This window comes from Catharus ustulatus, chromosome 2, assembly GCF_009819885.2.
Source record: "Catharus ustulatus isolate bCatUst1 chromosome 2, bCatUst1.pri.v2, whole genome shotgun sequence".
NCBI classification, from domain to species: domain Eukaryota; kingdom Metazoa; phylum Chordata; class Aves; order Passeriformes; family Turdidae; genus Catharus; species Catharus ustulatus.
The window spans coordinates 124,269,610-124,288,874 of record NC_046222.1 but is presented as its reverse complement, the minus strand read 5'-3'; the positions used below and the strand labels follow the sequence as shown (position 1 = coordinate 124,288,874).

Here is a 19,265-nt window from a genome sequence, read left to right as displayed (position 1 = left end):
AGCTCAGAAAGAACAGGAAAATGGGCATGTGTTAAAATCCCAATTCTGTTTGATAAATCTATACATTTTCTTGAAAAAAAAGGATTTCCATGTGAGTTTCCCATGTGCTGCTGAGTGTGGCAGTTCTGTCTGTAGTGAAGAAGCTGCCCAGTGTCAGGTGGAAGTGTAGAAGCCCTGAGTGCCTCCCTGGCAGGGGAATGGCTGGGTACCTCACTGCTCCATCAGACTCTGATGTTTGGCAATCAGCTGGGAACCCAGGATGATCCCTGTGCCCTTTTCCCCTTGCCCTCTGTGCTGCTGCTCTGCAGCCTTGCAGGATGTCAGGGTTCTCAGGGCTCCCCTCGCTGCTCCTCACCCCTCCAGGGGGAATGGAAATCTCTGCATGCATCCCTCACAGTTTAGTGCCTTCGTTAAAATTCCTCAAGTTGTCCTTGGCATTTTTCAGTTGAAAGCCAGAGCTGAGGGGAGGAACCCTGAGCACGGAAGTTCACCCGAGCCCTTGTTTACACGGGTGAGATATGTAAACAGTTCTTTTTCCCCAAATACAGGGCTTTTTGCCTTGGCTGCCCTCCCAGTGTTTATAAAAGCCAGTTATGTAGATGACAATTGTAATAATTAAGCTGCTGTTTGGTGCTGCTGCTGCTGCAGAGCCGGAGCTGCAGCCACCCTTAAGGAGCTTGGGGCGTTATTGAAGATAATGGGACCTCAGGAGGAAATCAAGGGAGATCAAACAAACAAATCCTCCTTAGAGATGGGAAAGGGAAGGTCTGGAATGAAGTGATGTTCCAGGAGAGCTCTGGGGATCGTGCTGTCCAGCCCTGCTCAGCAGAGCTGCTGGGCCAGGCCATGTCCAGCCAGGACCACCCTGAGCCTCATCTTTGTCATTTGTCACAGACCCAGCCCAGACTGCCTTCCCTGGCAGGAGAGAATGGTGCACATTGCCAGGGGGGTCAGGTTGGGGACTGGGGGGAATTCCTCCATGGAAAATGTTGTGCCGTGCTGGAGTCACGTCCTGGGTGGGTTTCACAACCCTCTAGATGTGGCACTTGGGGACATGGTCAGAGGTGGCCTTGGCAGGGCTTGATGGTGTCCAAAGGCTTTTCCAACCTCGATGGCTCAGTGAAATTCCAGCTGGACTTTAGCACTCAGGATCAGTGCCCTGTGCTGATCTGGGGGTGCCCTGTGCTGATCTCAGGGTGGTGGCACCGCTGGGATGGCAGAGGCTGCACAGTGCCCTTGGTGGGGACAGAGGACCTCGGGTTGAAGGATGGGATGAGGCAGGAGGGATGTAATCCCAGGAGGGATGGGCAGGAGGGAAGGGAGCCCGGCCCATGTTGATGTGCCCAGGTTAATGGCCCATCAAGGACACACCCGGGGAAGAACAAGGCACTCTTTGTTCTGCACCCGGGGCAGATGCAGCCACCGAGCTGATAGTGGGGAGATAAAGATAAAGACAAAGAGCCGGCCCGGGGCCACAGAAGAGCGGGATGGAGCCAGGAAGTTCCCGGTGGGAGGGAGTGGAGGTGATGGTGATGATGATGATGATGATGATGATGTTGTTATTCCTCAGGGCTCCAGGAGTCACAGCCCTGCTGAGGACCAGGCAGTGTCTCTTGGGGAAGCTGCTGGAGCAAATATCAGGGCTGGGCGTTCTGGAGAGGGAGATTTACTTAAACAAAGCCAACTTTGCACTCATTTTGAGGTTTGTGTTGGCTGAAGGTGTGCTGGAGTAGCCTGGCTGCAGATCCTGCTTCCCTGGGGCAGTGGAAGGTGTGGAGCAGCTTTAAGGGCCCTTCCCACCCAGAGGGTGATTCTGTGCTGTGATCTGTAGGTTTAATCTTCCACTTATGCAAAGTGCCTGGTGCTGCTGTTTGTTCTTGATTTGGGTATTCCTGCAGCTGCAGCCCACAGAGATAAGGGCAGAGGAAGGGAGATAACACACAATGAGTAGCCCATCCCGGTATCAGTTCAGGGGCTCTGCTGATCACATCCCTGTGCTCCATATTCAGGCTCTCCCTGCTCTGGATGAAAGCACCACATTCCTGCCTGGCTTTGTTTGATTGCTCTTGATGGTGCAGTTGGTTGAAACCCTTGTTTTATTGCTGCTCTCTATCAATCTTCATTCCTGGCATCAGTGCTGGAAATCGCCAGGATTGTCCTTGGGGTGGCAGAACTCTGGGGGGGATCCCCTCAATCCCTGACTCCCCAAATCCTTCATCCCTGCAGGTCTCTTTCCCTGGTTGAATCCCCGGGACTGACATGAGCCGGGGCTCAGGAGTTCCGTGGTCAGGAGGGGGTTAATCCGAATAAACCCAATTTACAATAACACGACCTTCCCTTCCTATAATCCAAACTGTGCTCCAGCGTTGCCACGTTCTCCCCTGCAACAACAAGCACAGGCTCGGAACAAGATAACCATGTAATATTTTGGGAAATATCTTTAGCCTGGCTTCATTTTTCCTTCTGGAGTCGGGTCCAAGGGCAGCATAAACACAGAGAGCATCTCGTGTCCCTGCTCGTGTCCCTGCTCGTGTCCCTGCTCCTGCCTCGGATGTAACGGGAGGAGCTGGGGAAAGGCCCAGCCCAAAGTTCTGAGCCGAGAGAAAACTCCTGCAGGGTCGGGGAGGAGCCCCAAACCTCTCCAAACCAGCCTCAGGGTGCCCAGTTATTCCAGGTCCCTGTGGTTCCCCCTCTCCAAACCAGCCTCAGGGTGCCCAGTTATTCCAGGTCCATGTGGTTCCCCCTCTCCAAACCAGCCTCAGGGTGCCCAGTTATTCCAGGTCCCTGTGGTTCCTTGTGTCCATTGCCTTCAGCACTGGCCAGGAGTGCCTGGGGCAGCACAGAGCCCTGGGGAAGGTTCCCAGTTCCCTCACTGGTTTGTCACCAGTTCACAGAGCTGCTGGGCTCCCCTGGCACAAGGACAGACATATGGAATATGGCATGGAATAAAGGTCCCAGGTTTGGGAAGCAGCAGGACACCAGCCCTGCCCTCCTCACTCTCCGGGTCACCTGGTCAATGGGAGCCATTCCCTGTGTCCTGTCCCTCCATTCCCTGTCCCCAGCCCTGGGCTGGGGCACGCAGCAAACGTGACCTGTTGGTTTGGGAAGCAGGAATGGAGGTGAGGAGCAGCCAGAGGAGCCCATTCCACAGCCAGGAAGGAGGGAAGGTGCTCTGTAAATGTTTTATAAACACAGCTCTTCCTCCCCAGCGCCCCGGCCACACGTGCTGCCAACAGCAACAGGCACTGGGGGGCACTGGGGCTGGAACCAGAACCAGAACCTGCTGGGGGAGCTGGGCCATGGGCAGGAACCAGAACCTGAACCTGCTGGGGGAGCTGGGCCATGGGCTGGAACCAGAACCAGAACCTGCTGGGGGAGCTGGGCCATGGGCAGGAACCAGAACCTGAACCTGCTGGGGGAGCTGGGCCATGAGCTGGAACCAGAACCAGAACCTGCTGGGAGAGCTGGGCCATGGGCAGGAACCAGAACCAGAACCTGCTGGGGGAGCTGGGCCATGGGCTGGAACCAGAACCAGAACCTGCTGGGAGAGCTGGGCCATGGGCTGGAACCAGAACCAGAACCTGCTGGGGGAGCTGGGCCATGGGCTGGAACCAGAACCTGAACCTGCTGGGGGCTCTGCCCTGCTGGGGATGGGGAGGGCTGGGGGTGACAGGAGCAGTCCTGCCCTGCCCTGGTGCCCCAGCCCACTGCAGCTCCCAGGGACACACTGATGGTGTCCCTGTCCCTCCCTCGGTGTCCCTGTCCCTCCCTGGATGTCCCTGTCCTTCCCTGGGATCCCTGTCCCTCCCTGGCTGTCCCTGTCCCTCCCTGGGTGTCCCTGTCCCTCCCAGGATGTCCCTGTCCCTCCCAGGGTCCCTGTCCCTCCCTGGCTGTCCCTGTCCCTCCCTGGGATCCCTGTCCCTCCCTGGATGTCCCTGTCCCTCCCAGGTGTCCCTGTCCCTCCCAGGTGTCCCTGTCCCTCCCTGGGTGTCCCTGTCCCTCCCAGGTGTCCCTGTCCCTCCCAGGTGTCCCTGTCCCTCCCAGGTGTCCCTGTCCCTCCCTGGGTGTCCCTGTCCCTCCCAGGTGTCCCTGTCCCTCCCAGGTGTCCCTGTCCCTCCCTGGGTGTCCCTGTCCCTCCCAGGGTCCCTGTCCCTCCCTGACATGCTGCTGTCCCCCAGCAGAGTTCTGCCGCATCGACAAGGCGCTGTGCCACGACGAGGACGAGCAGCTGAGCTTCGAGGCCGTGCGCAACATCCACAAACAGATGGACGACGATGCCAACGGCAACGTGGACGTGGAGGAGAGCGACGAGGTGGGGCTGGGGCTGGGGCTGGTCCTGGTCCTGCCAGGGCTGGGGCTGGTCCTGGTCCTGCCAGGGCTGGGGCTGGTCCTGGTCCTGGTCCTGGTCCTGGTCCTGCCAGGGCTGGGGCTGGGGCCAGGCCAGAGCTGGGCTTGGTGCCTCCTGCTCCACACAGAGGGAGCCACGTGCCAGCCTGAGCTGATCCAGGTGGTGTCTCAGTGTCAGCAGTGCTGCTTGGGCTTCTCCTCTCTGCTTGTGGCCACTTCATTGCCCAGAGCAGCTGTGGCTGCCCTGGGTCCCTGGCAGTGCCCAAGACCAGGTTGGATGAGGCTTGGAGCAGCCTGGGACAGTGAAGGTGTCTCTGCCCATCATTAAATGAGCTTTAATGTCCCTCCCAAACCACTCCACGATTTTATGTTTACTGCATTCCTCCAGCAGCCAGCTAAAAGGGTTTCAGTCCATGTGTGCTCACTGCAGAAAAAGGAGCAGCTTTTTGTTGTGTCAGCCTTGGCCATTTTGGCTGATAAAGGATTGAAGAGAAAGGAAGTTGCTGTTCTTTGTTTACACAAGCACCGATGGAAATAGGAGTGTGCTGGGAGAGGGAAAGCTCTTTGTTTGTGGTGGTGCCTCAGTTGTGGTGGGTGCTCGTTGGAGGTGAGGAATTCTGTCTTCTAGGGAGAACTGGCAGCTAAAAACAGCAAAGTCAGAGTGTTGGAAGCTGAGAGGGAGCACGTGGGTGCAGGGATCTGCCACTCACAGGGAGCTCTGCAGTCCCAGGTCACAGAATCCCAGACTGGTTGGGGCTGGAAGAGACCCTAACCCCCCCCATCCCAGCCCACCATGGCAGGGACACCTCCCTGTCCCAGCTGCTCCAGCCCCAGTGTCCAGCCTGGCCTTGGGGCTGCTGCAGCTCCAGCCCCCACAGTGTCCCTCTGGAGGGTGACAGTCCCCAGGACACAGCCCAGGAGCTGCTGCTGGTGGGTGGCTGTTCCCAGCTTGCAGGGCTGCTCCTTCTGCCTCAGTCCCACTTGACTGAGCAATGAGAACAATGGAAAAGCTTCCAGTTGCGTTTCCTGCAGCACATGAGGTGTTTCCCTGGAGGCACTGAGGTGCTGGAGCTGCAGCTCAGCCTCTCCCAGGGCTGGGGCAGCCCAGTTCAACCCCCGTGTGCTGCTCCCTGGCATTCCACTAGGAATGAGCCTCGTGTCCTTAGGGTTGGGCAGAACTGGCACTTTCATGTCTCTGAGCAAATCTTGCCCCTGGTACACAGCACTGCTGGGAATGTGAGCTCAGAGCCTTGGCACAGAGAGGGTGGGAGGAATTCATGGCTTTTCCTGAGAGGCTCCAGAGTCACTGCCTGCTGCTCTTACAGCCCCTCCAAACCCCTGGGGCTGAGTGCAGGGCTGCTCCTGCTCCCAGCACCTCTGCTCTGCCTTTGGGAGGGCAGCAGGGCTGGAAAAGGGGCTGGAGCAGCCACAGGGGCTGAGGGGGCTCAGCCTGGAGAGAAGGAGCCTCAGGGGGGCCCTTGTGGCTCTGCACAACTCCAGGGACAGGGACAGGGGAGAGGGAACAGCGTCAGTTGGTCCAGGAGGAGTTCAGGGTGGGTATTGGGGAAATTGCTCCTGTCCCCAGGGCTGCTCCCAGTCCACTGTCCCCAGGGCTGCTCCCAGCTCCTGTCCCAGGCTCTTGGTGCTGCCCTTGCCCTGGCCCAGGGGCACCTGCACTTGGGTTTTGCATTTCCAGCTGGACTCAGTGATTTTGGAAGTCTTTTCCAGCCTCAGTGATTCCCTGTCCCTGGGATTCCACCCCTGCTGCTTCACCTCTGCTAAGCTTTTGTTGAAGTTGCTTTGAGCTCACCTGTCAATGAGCTCTGGAGCCATGGATTGAGGAATTCCAGGAATTTCCCTCTGTGAGCCAGCTCCTGCTGGGCTCTCTCCATGTCAAGGTTATCCCTGTCCCCCACAGGGACCCTGCAGTCAGGTTTGACTGGGCTGTGGTGGGACAGCTGCTGGGGGATTATTGGGAGGAATGCAGGAGGCTCAGATGGAAACCTTTTACGGGTTCATGGGCTTCAGGATGGTCTGGGTTGGGAGGGACTCCAAACCTCATCCAGTTCCAGCACCTGCCATGGGCAGAGACACCTTCCATTGTCCCAGGCTGCTCTGAGCCTGGTCCAGCCTGGACTGGAGCACTTCCAGGGATGGCCATTTTCCTGCTTGTTGAGAACTTTATATTTTCATTTATTTTTTTGGCCCCTACCCTTTGAGGGTAAGTGATGGGAGTGTTTTGTTTGGACTGAAACCTCTGCCTGGGCAGAAGGGGACACACAGACAATGATATTTTTGAAATAAATGATGGGTGGAGTTTTGTCCCACAGCTTTGTGCTGTCCATAAATCATCCTTGCAGTTTTCCTGCTGGGAAGTGAATTTTCAATGAAGTTTCAGATGACATCAGTGGCCTCGATTAAAGTGAAAGAGCTGTCCCTCATGGGGAAATCTTCTAATTAGGGATCTATTCCTGTCCCCATGCTCACAGCCAAGGCAGCTCTGCCTCTTTGGGATGTGCCTTCCTGGTGCCAGGGCTCTGGGATGCTGCCAGCCTGGTTCCCTCAGCCAACAAGGGCTGTGCTGCTGCTCAGTGTTCCTGTGGCTCCTGCCAGCCTGGTCCCCTGCCTGGGGTCACTCAGAGGGGCCAGGCCCTGGGACAGGAGGTCTCTGTGCTCTGGGTGGGACTGGAAGCTCACAGAGCATTGGGGCTGGGGAGCACAGAGCTCCCAGCACGTGGCTGGCTCTGGCCCTGGCTCTGGCACAGCAGAGCTGGTGCTGGGCACAGGGGTGGCACAGAGCCAGGGCTGGGGGAGGCACAGCAAGGCTTGAGAAATCACTTCACTGCTTGGAGCTCCTGCAGATTGAAAAACAACCCACGAAACAGGGTTCAAGGAGAGTTTGGGCAGCGCTCCCAGGCACAGGCTGGGGTTGTTGGGGCTGTGCAGGGCCAGGACCTGGACCTGATGATCCTTTAGGATCCAGCTCAGGAGATTCTGTGATTCTGTGGAACAAAAACCCTCCAGAAAATCCCATTTTGTGGATCTGCTCATTTCTGAGTGTGCCTTCAGCCAGCAGGTTTGTCCCCAGTCCCTCTCAGCTCTCCTGGAGCCCCTTCAGGCCCTGGCAGGGCTCTGAGCTCTCCCTGGAGCTTCTCCTGCCCAGGTGTCACCCCCAGGTGTCCCAGCCTGGCTCCAGAGGGGCTCCAGCCCTGCAGCAGCTCCAGCTCTTGGTGTCCCAGAGCAGCAAACTCAGCATTCCCAGGCTGAGTGTTCCCACTGGGATCCCAGCTCATCCTGGGTTTGGGGCAGTGGCTCTGGTCCTGGTGCATGTGCCTGGTTTGATCATGGTTTGGCTGTAGGATTGACTCAGTTTCCTTCAGTCCTTGTGGCTTCACAGCCTGGCTGGGGCTGGGCAGGTCTGGGTGGGATTTTGGAGATGGGCTGGTGCCCCCTCTGTGCAGGGGCTGTGGGTGTCTCCAGCTGGGATCTTTAACCCTTGGAGGTGTTTTAGAGGTTTGCAAGCAGTCAGTGCTGTGCACAGGGGTTCCTGTGGCTGGGTTTGGAATAGCTGGGATAGTGGAAGGTGTCCCTGTTCCTGCTGGGACACCCCAGGCCAGCTCCTGCAGCCCCATCCTGTCTCTGCTCATTTATGGGACACCCCAGCCCAGCTCCTGCAGCCCCATCCTGTCCCTGCTCATTTATGGGACACCCCAGCCCAGCTCCTGCAGCCCCATCCTGTCCCTGCTCATTTATGGGACACCCCAGCCCAGCTCCTGCAGCCCCATCCTGTCCCTGCTCATTTATGGGACAGCCCAGCTCCTGCAGCCCCATCCTGTCCCTGCTCATTTATGGGACACCCCAGCCCAGCTCCTGCAGCCCCATCCTGTCCCTGCTCATTTATGGGACACCCCCAGCCCAGCTCCTGCAGCCCCATCCTGTCCCTGCTCATTTTTGGGACAGCCCAGCCCAGCTCTGTCCCTCCCCTCTGCCGAGTCCTTGGTGTTTGTTGTGGCCCTGGTGAGCCCAGGGGAAGCTGAGGGATCACTTTTCCTTTCTGTGCTCCCTGAGCTAAATATACAGAGCAGCAGCTGGGGCTGGAGCTGGAGCAGGGCCGGTGACATCGGTGACATTGCCACGCTGTGCTCGGTCACCGCGGCACCCACGGCACCTCCCGGCCAGGGACGGGCACAGCCCTGCAGGAAACACTCCTTGTCACCAATTCTCCATTTTCTGTGTGTCCTGCCTGCTAAAACCACTCATTGTCACCAATTCTCCCGTTTTCTGCCCATGGCATTTCTGCCAGCTTGGATTTGAAGGTGCAGACCAAATCCAGGAATATTTTTGGGTTCTTACTCCATTGACATCATGCTGGTTCCATTGTGCCACTTAGGTGAATTTTTGGTGATATATAACTCAAAGAAAAGTCTGGAATTCCAATACCCAAGGTTCTAATTATCCCTTCTTTGTATTAAAATTTAACATATTTAACATATTTACTTACTGAATATTTCCTGGCTGGTCTTCCCAGGAGCAGAAATATTCAGGGGTACTGTAGGGAATATATTTATATCTGTATAAAAGATAGATGTGTATGTTTTATATATCTAATATATCCATTGTATTTATATTTTTATTTATTCAGATTTATTGTGACTTTCCCATCAAAATTATTAGTATTCAATTATTTTTTATGCTCCTTATCATCTCCCTAAAAGATGAAGCAAAGCCTAATCCTGCTGTGAATTCCTCTCCTAGTTCTTGAGGGAAGACTTGAATTACCATGACCCAGCAGTCAAGCACAGCACTTTCCATGGGGAAGACAAACTCATCAGTGTGGAGGATCTCTGGAAGGCCTGGAAAACATCTGAAGGTAAAAAAGGCAAAAAGCCAAGGAATCCTTTCCCAAGAGTTTGTGTTTCAGGTGCCCTGGGCAGAGAGTGCAGCTCTCAGAGGAATGTGCTGCTTTTCCCCTTTTTGGGGTGTGGATTCCCAGCATTTCCTCAGGGTTCCAGACTGTTTCTGCTGCACCTGGGCATGGCCAGCAAAGCATCAGGGTTTGTTTTGTTCCTCTGCCCTAGAAGTGTGTGCTAAATAAAACCAAATGCTGTCCAACCCCAGCTTCAGGTGGGATTTAAGGGCTGAGAACATCCTAAATGTTCAGTGGAGCTGCTTGGGAGCTTCCTGCAGGTTGTGCTGTCCTTAGGAGAAATGTTTTGGACCAGGAAAGCTCCTTCACAGTGAAAAGAAGGGAGAATGAAATCCAGGAAGTGTCACAAGTGCAGCCCATGCAGAAATAATTCAGAGCTGTCCCAAAATGCTGTAATTCATCCCAGCACCAGGGAGGGGGTGAGAGCTCAGCCTCTGGTGAGAAACTTCCTGAGCCCTGGGAATCTTAGAACAAACTTTGGGGATTGGCAAATGCTTCCCCAGTGCTCTCACACAGAATTCCACAGGAATTATTAATCCATTTTTTCAGTGCTCCTCATCTCTAAAAGAGGAGTTCTGTCTACATCCATGCCTTGAAACACTGGGTGTTTGTATTCTAATCAGTTCAGCAGCCACAGACATTTCACTTTCCCAATTGTGTCCTGTTTGTGTTTGACTTTCCTGTATTAGCCCTTGAATTCCTGTGTTCCCAGGGCTGTGGATCCAGCTGCAGGGAGTGCAGCCTCCCATTGCCAGGAGCTCTGAGTGGACACTGGGGTGCAGCTTGGATTGAAAACAGGGGCAGGAGAAGCTCAGGGAGAGCTCAGAGCCCTGCCAGGGCCTGAAGGGATCCAGGAGAGCTGAGAGGGACTGGGGACAAGGGAGGGAGGGACAGCACACAGGGAATGGCTCCCAGTGGGGTTTGATGGGATATTGGGAATTAGGAATTGTTCCCTGGCAGGGGCTGGGATGGAATTGCCAGAGCAGCTGTGGCTGCCCCTGGATCCCTGGAATGTTCAGTTCCAGGTTGGACACTGGGGCTGGAGCAGCCTGGGACAGTGGGAGGTGTGGCTGAATGGCAGGGATGGGATCTGAGGTCCCTCCTAACCCAAAGCAGTCTGTGATCCCTGTGTGGTGATTCCAGAGCTGTGTGTCCCAAACCAGACCCTCTCCCATGGAATTGGACAGGGATGTGTTGAAAATTCTTGTCCAGGTCACTTAGGAGTGGCACAGTTGCCCAGGACGGAGATGGAATCACAGCCTGGGGGGATTTCACAGCCCTGTGGATGTGGCACTTGGGGACATGGGCAGAGGTGGCCCTGGCAGTGCTGGGGGTGGTTGGGCTCTGTGGGCTCACAGGGATTTTCCAGCCTCAAGGACCCTGTGATTCCATGGCTCTGAGTCCCTGCTGTGCCCCAGGAGTGCCTCCTGTGAGAAACATTTATCCCATTAATACTCACATGGCGCTGCCTGCAGTGTGTTCTGCTGTCAGCTGGGAAAGGGTGGAAGTCATTAAGGGCTGGAGAACATCCCCTGATGCTCTCCAGGCCCCTCAGTGCTGAGCTGCCTTGGCTCTGTCCCTGCCCTGGCACACTCAGCACCTGCCAGGGCCCTGTGGCACAGGGGCTGTCCCAGGGCTGCATTCAGCTCCTGTTCTCCCTTTCATCATCTTGTAGGTCAGGCTGATAGAATCAGTGACGGCTTCCTGAACTCTGATGTCATGGAATGACAGAGTTTGGGATGGGAGAGACCTCAAATCCCACCCATCCCACCCCACCATGGCAGGGACACCTCCCACTGCCCCACTGCTCCAGCCCCAGTGTCCAGCCTGGCCTGGGACACTGCCAGGGAAATCTGAAGCCCAATTTTGGAGTTTGAACTGAAGTCATGGCAGTGGGATCAGGTTTTTGGGAAGGGTCTGCTCCTTGCTGTGGGTGTGGAAGCAGCAGTGAAGGGCCCTGCCAGCCCACAGCACCTCTTGCACCTGTTCCCAAGCCATTGCTTTTCCTCCCTTCCATTGCTGCTGTTCCTGGGCACGTGTGGAAGGTGAATAGACATTTCTGCCCTGTAATTATCACAGAAGAGAGAGGCTGTGGTGCCCCCTGGGGTGCTGGCTGTGCTGGGTGATGCCCTGGGTGAGCCTGGCTCTGCCAAAGCCGTGGAGGTGGTGCCAGAGCAGCCTGGGGCTGAGGAGGCAGGGCAGGCTCCTGCTCATCCCGGTGCTTGTGCATGCCCCAGCCTGGTGCCAGGGACTTCTCCCGAAATGAGCACCTCTGGGAGTGGCAGTGGGGGCAGCCAGGGCTCTGGGGGACCCAGGGCTGGCAGTGCTCATGGCACTGCTGATGTCACCGTGCAGGGCCTCTCCTTCCATCACTACATCCTGCCTGTGCCACCCACAGGTGTCCCCTGGTGTGGGACAGTGCCCAGGAGCTGTAGGAGCTCCCTGCTGCCAGGGCAGGTTGGTGGCCTTGTCTGTGCCACCCTGCAGCTGTGTGACCGTGCCAGTGGCCCTGGGGATGGCACCTTCCTTGGGAGCCTTGATGTCCTGGCTCAGCTCTGGGCACTGCCTCTGCTCCCTCAGCTTCATTGGCTCCCTTCAGCCCCCTCAGCTCCTTCAGCTCCATCAGCTTCATCTACTCCCTCAGCCCCCTCATCTCCCTCAGTTCCCTCAGATTCCTCAGCTCCCTCATCTTCATCAGCTCCATCAGCTCTCTGAGCTCCATCTCTGAGCCCTCTTACCTCTACCACATCCTTAATCTCCCCCATCTCTCCCAGATCCCTCTTCTCTCTCTCAGCTCATTTCTCTGAGCTCCATCTCCCTCAGCTTCCTCATTTCTCTCATCTTCTCAGCTCCCTCAGCTTCATCAGGTCAATTTGCTCTCTGAGCTCCATCTCTGACTCCTCTTATCTCAACCACATCCTTCATCTCCCTCATCTCTTCCAGATCTCTCATTTCTCTGAGCTCCAGCTCCCTCAGTTCTGTGAACTCCCTCAGCTTCCTCATCTCCCTCATCTTCCTCACATCATCAGCTCCCTCAGCTCAACCAGCTCTGAGCTGGCTCATCTCCCCCAGCTCCCTCATTCCCCTCATTCCCCTCCTCTCCCCCAGCTCCTCATTCTCCTCACATCCCCCAGCTCCTCACTCCCCTCCTCTCCCCCAGCTCCCTCATTTCCCTCCTCTCCCCCAGCTCCCTCCTCTCCCCCAGCTCCCTCCTCTCCCCCAGCTCCTCATTCCCCTCATTTCCTCTCCCCCAGCTCCCTCACCCCTGCTGTCCCTCATCCCTCAGCTCCCCGTGGGAGGTGCTGGCTCCCTGCAGCTTGGGAAGATGTTCCTGGTGCTGCTGGGCTCTGTCAGCGTTGGCATTCAGCACAGCAGGGACAGAGATGATAAATTAAAAGTGAAGTTTAACAAAGTCCCTTCTGTCCAATAAAAACACCTGCTGTGTCCCAGGCCAGGCTGGACACTGGGGCTGGAGCACCTGGGACACTGGGAGGTGTCCCTGCCATGCTGGGGTGGCTCTGGGTGGGCTCTGGGGTCCCTCCCAGCCCAAACCAGTCTGGGGTTCTGGGATTGTCTTTGCCTTTTAGGAGCGCTGCTGTAAACACAGCACAGCAAAGTGGCAAAGGTTTGCTGAGGTTTCCTCATTTATGGCTCTGAAGCTGCATGACAGATCCAGAAATAGTGCACAGATGCCCAGGGGAGGAGGTGAAGAGGCAAAGTTCACCTGGTTCACCTGGGCTGCAGCACCTGCTCCACCTCCTCCCACTGATCCTTTCTCAAGCTGCTTCCAGTCAGATTTTTCTGGCATCATTCATTGCATGCTTTTCTTCCTCAAAGCTCAGAGAGAGTCCCAGAATCCCAGACTGGGATGGGAGGGACCTTAAATCCCACCCATCCCACCCCTGCCATGGCAGGGACACCTCCCACTGTCCCAGGTGCTCCAGTCCATGGACCTGGAGCAGGCGCTGAGGCTTTTGGAGCTGCCCTCAGAATTCCAGGGCTCTGGGCATGTGCTGAGGATGAACATTCCCTGCTGGGAGTGTGGAGGACGCAGGCTCACCTGGCTGATAGCAATGCAGGTGATGCCAGCTGTCATGTGCCAGGGCTTTGGGTGTTGGCCCTGCCAGGGCCCTGCTGCTCCTCTATCTGATGGCCTCATTGCATGTTTTAATTTCTGGAGCTGGGAGCACAGGGGAAAAGCAGCTCTGGGAAAGGTGTGCTGGCTTGGGGAAAGCTCCAGGCAGCTCTTCCCACACCCTGTGGGGTCTGTGGGGGCTCAGGTGCAGCAGAACCTCAGCAGTTCTGGAGTCTGGGAAAAAACAGTCCCAGGAGGGGGAGAATGAGATCCTGCAGGAGTGCCAGAGGGCAGGGCTGGGTGGGATCCTGGGCAGGAATTGTTCCCTGGCAGGGTGGGCAGGGCTGGGTGGGATCTTGGGCAGGAATTGTTCCCTGGCAGGGTGGGCAGGGCTGGGTGGGATCTGGGGCAGGAATTGTTCCCTGGCAGGGTGGGCAGGGCTGGCACAGGGTGCCCAGAGCAGCTGTGGCTGCCCCTGGATCCCTGGCAGTGCCCAAGGCCAGGCTGGACACTGGGACACTGGGAGGTGTCCCTGCCATGGCAGGGGTGGGATGGATGGGATTTGAGGTCCCTGCCAGCCCAGAGCTGTGAGTCCCTGGTGCCCCATGTGCCCAGAATGAGCTGTGTGCCTGTTCTGCTCTCCTCAGTGTACAACTGGACGGTGGATGAGGTGGTGCAGTGGCTCATCTCCTACGTGGAGCTGCCCCAGTACGAGGAGACCTTCAGGAAACTGCAGCTGAGCGGCCACGCCATGCCCAGGTCAGTGCAGTGCCCAGGTCAGTGTCCAGTGCCCAGAGCCATGCCCAGGTCAGTCCCACAGTGTCTGTGTCACCTGAAGTTCTTTGGCACATGCACTTCCCATCCTGATTGCTGTTCTGCTCCAGTTGGGAGCAGCAAGGAGAAATTTGGGTTAGATACAGGGCAGGAATTGTTCATGCCCAGAGCAGCTGTGGCTGCCCCTGGATCATGGAATGTTCAGTTCCAGGTTGGACACTGGGGCTGGAGCAGCCTGGGACAGTGGGAGGTGTCCCTGCCATGGCTGGGGTGGCTCTGAGGTCCCTCCAACCCAAACCAGACTGGGATTCCATGCAGGACAGACACTGGCTGGGGGTCAGCCTAAATTTGTAATAAGTTTGAAAAACCTCAGTGCAGCTTTTTTGGATAAAGGTTCCTGTTGCTGAAAAGGGGGCTTTTCGAGTGACTGGGAAGGAGGGATGAAGGGGGTAAAATGAGGATTTTTTTTGAGACAGCACAATGTGTGTCCACATTCCTTCATGGAAGACCTTTGCTTTATGGTCTGTGACACAGGATGTAAAGGCAGTGAAGATTTGGTTAAAAAATAGTTATTGGTGGTTGGTAGGACACCAAAAGATGGTTTTGATGGGAAGTCCCTCATGCTGTCAGGTTAATGCATTAGGCCTGGCTTTTCCTGCTCCCTCCCAACACTAAAAATGCTGCTGCAAAGTGTCCTAGAGACCCCCTGGCTCAGGCACAGCAGGGAGGGATTTGTGCTGCTCTGCTCCCGTGTCCCCTGAGCCCTGGTGTGTTCCTGGTGCTGCTGGGTGCCCTGAGCTGGCTGTTGTCCCTGTTGTGCAGGCTGGCAGTGAACAATGCCACCATGATGGGCACGGTGCTCAAGATGACCGACCGCAGCCACCGGCAGAAGCTGCAGCTCAAGGCCCTGGACACGGTGCTCTTCGGGCCCCCTCTCTGTGAGTACCCACTGCCACTGCCAGCCTTGGGAGGGGCCACCTGGGCCCTGGGAGGGGCTGGGGATGCTCAGCTTGGGCACCAGAGCCAGGCCTGGGTGACCCAAAGTGCCCAGCACAGCCCCAGCCAGGGGAGCCATCCCAGCACAGCTCTGCTGGAGCAGGGACGGGGTGTTCCTGCATTTGTGGGAGCAGCTCTGGCTCCTGGAGCATCCTGGGCTGCCATTCCTGTGTCCTGGCAGCCATCCCCACCTCCTGGGCTGGCATTCCTGTGTCCTGGCAGCCATCCCCACCTCCTGGGCAGCCATCCCCCTCTCCTGGGCTGCCATCCCCCTCTCCTGGGCTGCCATCCCCCTCTCCTGGGCTGCCATCCCCCTCTCCTGGGCTGCCATCCCCACCTCCTGGGCTGCCATTCCCATGTCCTGGGCTGCCATTCCCATCTCCTGGGCTGCCATTCCCATGTCCTGGGCTGCCATTCCCTTCTCTTGGGCTGCCATTCCCATCTCCTGGGCTGCCATTCCCTTCTCTTGGGCTGCCATTCTCCTCTCCTGGGCTGACATTCCCTTCTCTTGGGCTGCCATTCTCTTCTCTTGGGCTGCCACTCCCCTCTCCTGGGCAGCCATCCCCATCTCCTGGGCTGCCATCCCCACCTCCTGGGCTGCCATTCCCATGTCCTGGAGCTCTGTCCCTGTGTCTGGAGCTCTGTCCCTGTGTCTGGAGCTCTGTCCCCGTGTCCTGGAGCTCTGTCCCCGTGTCCTGGAGCTCTGTCCCCGTGTCCTGGACCTCAGTCCCCATGTCCTGGAGCTCTGTCCCCGTGTCCTGGAGCTCTGTCCCCATGTCCTGGAGCTCTGTCCCTGTGTCTGGAGCTCTGTCCCTGTGTCTGGAGCTCTGTCCCTGTGTCTGGAGCTCTGTCCCCGTGTCCTGGAGCTCTGTCCCTGTGTCTGGAGCTCTGTCCCTGTGTCTGGAGCTCTGTCCCCGTGTCCTGGAGCTCTGTCCCTGTGTCTGGAGCTCTGTCCCCGTGTCCTGGAGCTCTGTCCCCATGTCCTGGAGCTCTGTCCCCGTGTCCTTGGCTTTCCTGGGGCTCCTCTGTGTCCCCTGAGGCTGTGCTGGTGACTCAGGCTGGGCATTGCCCAGCTCTGGAGGAGGGAAGGAGCAGCAGGCTGGGTGGGGAGCAGTTCAGGGTGGCTGTGTGGGGCCCTGGGCTCCTTTGATGCTTTATCAGGATCTCCAGCTCTCTGATGTGTATCTCCAGGTGCTCCCTTTGCATCCCTTCCCTCTGGCTGTCTGCTCCCTCTGAAAGGTGCTTTTGTCTCTCTGCCTTGGCTTTCTCCTGGGCTTTGGCCACAGTGTGAGGCTTGGCAGGGCCACGGGAAGGGAATCACAAACCTGGGCTGTACAATCTGCTCCCAGTTATTGAAAAACCTCTTTTTGTACAGGCACAGTCTGGGTTTTATTTATTGCCTGAGTTAAACCTGAAGCTTTTTGGTGACTTGGTGGCCTGGCCAGGGCTGGTGGAGCCGTCCTGGCTGAGCTCCTGCAAGAGTGGCTCCAGCCCAGTGCCTCCTGTGCTGGGGGTGGAATTGTTGCAGAGTTGTTGTGTGCTGTAATGGTGCTGTAAATGGCAAAGTGAATGGCCTGTCGTGGCTGGGAATGAATGATGAATGTGTGTTCCCCACGCTGAGCTGTTCTGTTCTGCCCTGCAGCCTGACCCTCCCTGGCTCACACACATCAAAGTGTGCAGGGAGCCGTGGCAGTCGGGCTGCTCCTGACCCAGGCTGCTCACACAGCTCTCATTTCCGTGCCTGGGAGCTCCTCAGGCTGGGCTGGGACAGTGGAAGGTGTCCCTGCTCTCAGCAGGGAGTGGGATGAGCTTTGGGGTCCCTCCCAACCCAAACCTTTCCATGGTTCTATGGCTGTATATACAGGGTGTGTGAAAACAGAAAATGCACTTCAAACCTGCAGTGAAGGAGAGATTCATCCCTCTCCAGAGGGTAAAATTTGCTGGTTTCTGGTCATCTGAGTGGCTTTGTCTCCAGTCATGGGGAGAGGTTGTTTATTTAAACCAATTCCTTCAGGAGAGGATTGCAAAACGCCTTTCAGGAGCCACCAGCCCTTGGCAGCTTTGGGAAGTACTCAGTGACCTTTTAAGCTGCTTTGCACCTTTCCCAAGGTGTGGGGAGCTGGCTCTGGAGGGGAGCTGGCTCTGGAGGGGAGCTGGGCTCTGGAGGGGAGCTGGCTCTGGAGGAGAGCTGGTTCTGGACTCTGGAGGGGAGCTGGGCTCTGGAGGGGAGCTGGCTGTGGAGGGGAGCTGGTTCTGGGCTCTGGAGGGGAGCTGGGCTCTGGAGGGGAGCTGGGCTCTGGAGGGGAGCTGGGCTCTAGAGGGGAGCTGGCTGTGGAGGGGAGCTGGGCTCTGGAGGGGAGCTGGGCTCTGGAGGGGAGCTGGGCTCTGGAAGGGAGCTGGGCTCTGGAGGGGAGCTGGGCTCTGGATGGGAGCTGGGCTCTGGAGGGGAGCTGGGCTCTGGAAGGGAGCTGGGCTCTGGAGGGGAGCTGGGCTCTGGAGGGGAGCTGGGCTCTAGAGGGGAGCTGGCTGTGGAGGGGAGCTGGGCTCTGGAGGGGAGCTGGGCTCTGGAGGGGAGCTGGGCTCTGGAGGGGAGCTGGGCTCTGGAGGGGAGCTGGGCTCTGGAAGGGAGCTGGGCTCTGGAGGGGAGCTGGGCTCTGGAAGGGAGCTGGGCTCTGGAGGGGAGCTGGGCTCTGGAGGGGAGCTGGGCTCTAGAGGGGAGCTGGCTGTGGAGGGGAGCTGGGCTCTGGAGGGGAGCTGGGCTCTGGAGGGGAGCTGGGCTCTGGAAGGGAGCTGGGCTCTGGAGGGGAGCTGGGCTCTGGAAGGGAGCTGGGCTCTGGAGGGGAGCTGGGCTCTGGAAGGGAGCTGGGCTCTGGAGGGGAGCTGGGCTCTGGAGGGGAGCTGGGCTCTGGAAGGGAGCTGGGCTCTGGAGGGGAGCTGGGCTCTGGAGGGGAGCTGGGCTCTGGAAGGGAGCTGGGCTCTAGAGGGGAGCTGGCTGTGGAGGGGAGCTGGCTCTGGAGGGGAGCTGGCTCTGGGCTCTGGAGGGGAGCTGGGCTCTGGAGGGGAGCTGGGTTTTGGAGGGGAGCTGGGCTCTGGAGGGGAGCTGGGTTTTGGAAGGGAGCTGGCTCTGGAGGGGAGCTGGCTCTGGGCTCTCTGAGCTGCTGCCAGTGGGGTGTGCTGCACAGGCACAGGGGTTTGAAGGGTTTGTCTCCTCTCTCAAAGCTCTGTTGGTGTAAAAGTTGAATAAAAGCAGCCTGGACTGCCCAGTCCTCCTGCAGGTCCTGAGTCCAGCCCCTGGGCTCACAGCAGGAGGACACAGGACTGTTGTGCTGCTGGGTGAAGCTTTGGCCAGCCCAGGGCTCCAGGGCTGGATGTGGCTCCTGGCAGAGGTTCCAGCCAGCTCCCAGGAGGATCTGCAGCCTCCTGCCTTCCCTCCAGCTCTGGTTCCTGCTGCCACACTCCAGCCCTGCCTTTTGCTACAGCAAACAGGTCTGACCACTTCAGCTCTGTAATTAATCCGAGTGCAGGGGAGCGTGGTGCAATTGTAATCTGAGCAAGGTGGGGCGACTCATTCTCTGTGTCTGTCCCTTTGGGGTCCTGTTCTGTGCTTCAGGAATTGGTCTGGCACAAAATAGCACAATTTCAGGTGAGACATGGAGTGCCAGAGTGGTTTGGGTTGGGAGAGATCCCAAATCCCACCCAGAGCCACCCCTGCCACAGCAGGGACACCTCCCACTGTCCCTGTGTGCTGTCCCTCCCTGCCTTGTCCCCAGTCCCTCTCAGCTCTCCTGGAGCCCCTTCAGGCCCTGGCAGGGCTCTGAGCTCTCCCTGGAGCTTCTCCTGCCCAGGTGTCACCCCCAGGTGTCCCAGGCTGGCTCCAGAGGGGCTCCAGCCCTGCAGCAGCTCCTGGCTCCCCTGGGCTCTCCCAGCTCCTGCTGCTCTCGGTGTCCCAGGGCTGGAGGCTCTGCAGGTGCAGCTTTGCTGCTTTTGAACTTGGGACAGAACTTTCTGTACTTCCAGCTCTTTCCCTGCTGCTCCTCTGCCCTGGGCACAGAGGGAGGGCAACACAGAGCCTCAGGGTGTTCCTGGGCAGTTTATTGTGATTTAAACTCAGATTATTCCTGGGCAGTTTATTGTGATTTAAACTCA

The 19,265-nt window shown here is 57.6% G+C and overlaps 1 protein-coding gene across 11 annotated transcripts in view; it reads left to right on the top strand.

Moving 5' to 3' along the window:
- The window catches only part of STIM1 (stromal interaction molecule 1), a 68,605-nt gene that overhangs the window by 20,168 nt on the left and 29,172 nt on the right, over positions 1-19,265 (top strand). For 9 of the 11 annotated variants that reach the window (XM_033052002.1, XM_033052000.1, XM_033051997.1 and 6 more), the window contains exons 2-5: positions 4,179-4,312; positions 9,103-9,217; positions 13,997-14,108; positions 14,946-15,061. In XM_033052002.1, the coding sequence (XP_032907893.1) occupies positions 4,179-4,312; positions 9,103-9,217; positions 13,997-14,108; positions 14,946-15,061 (477 nt within the window). The remainder of the gene's footprint in view (positions 1-4,178; positions 4,313-9,102; positions 9,218-13,996; positions 14,109-14,945; positions 15,062-19,265) is intronic. The other 2 variants (XM_042779007.1, XM_033051998.1) reach the window with 1 other exon arrangement.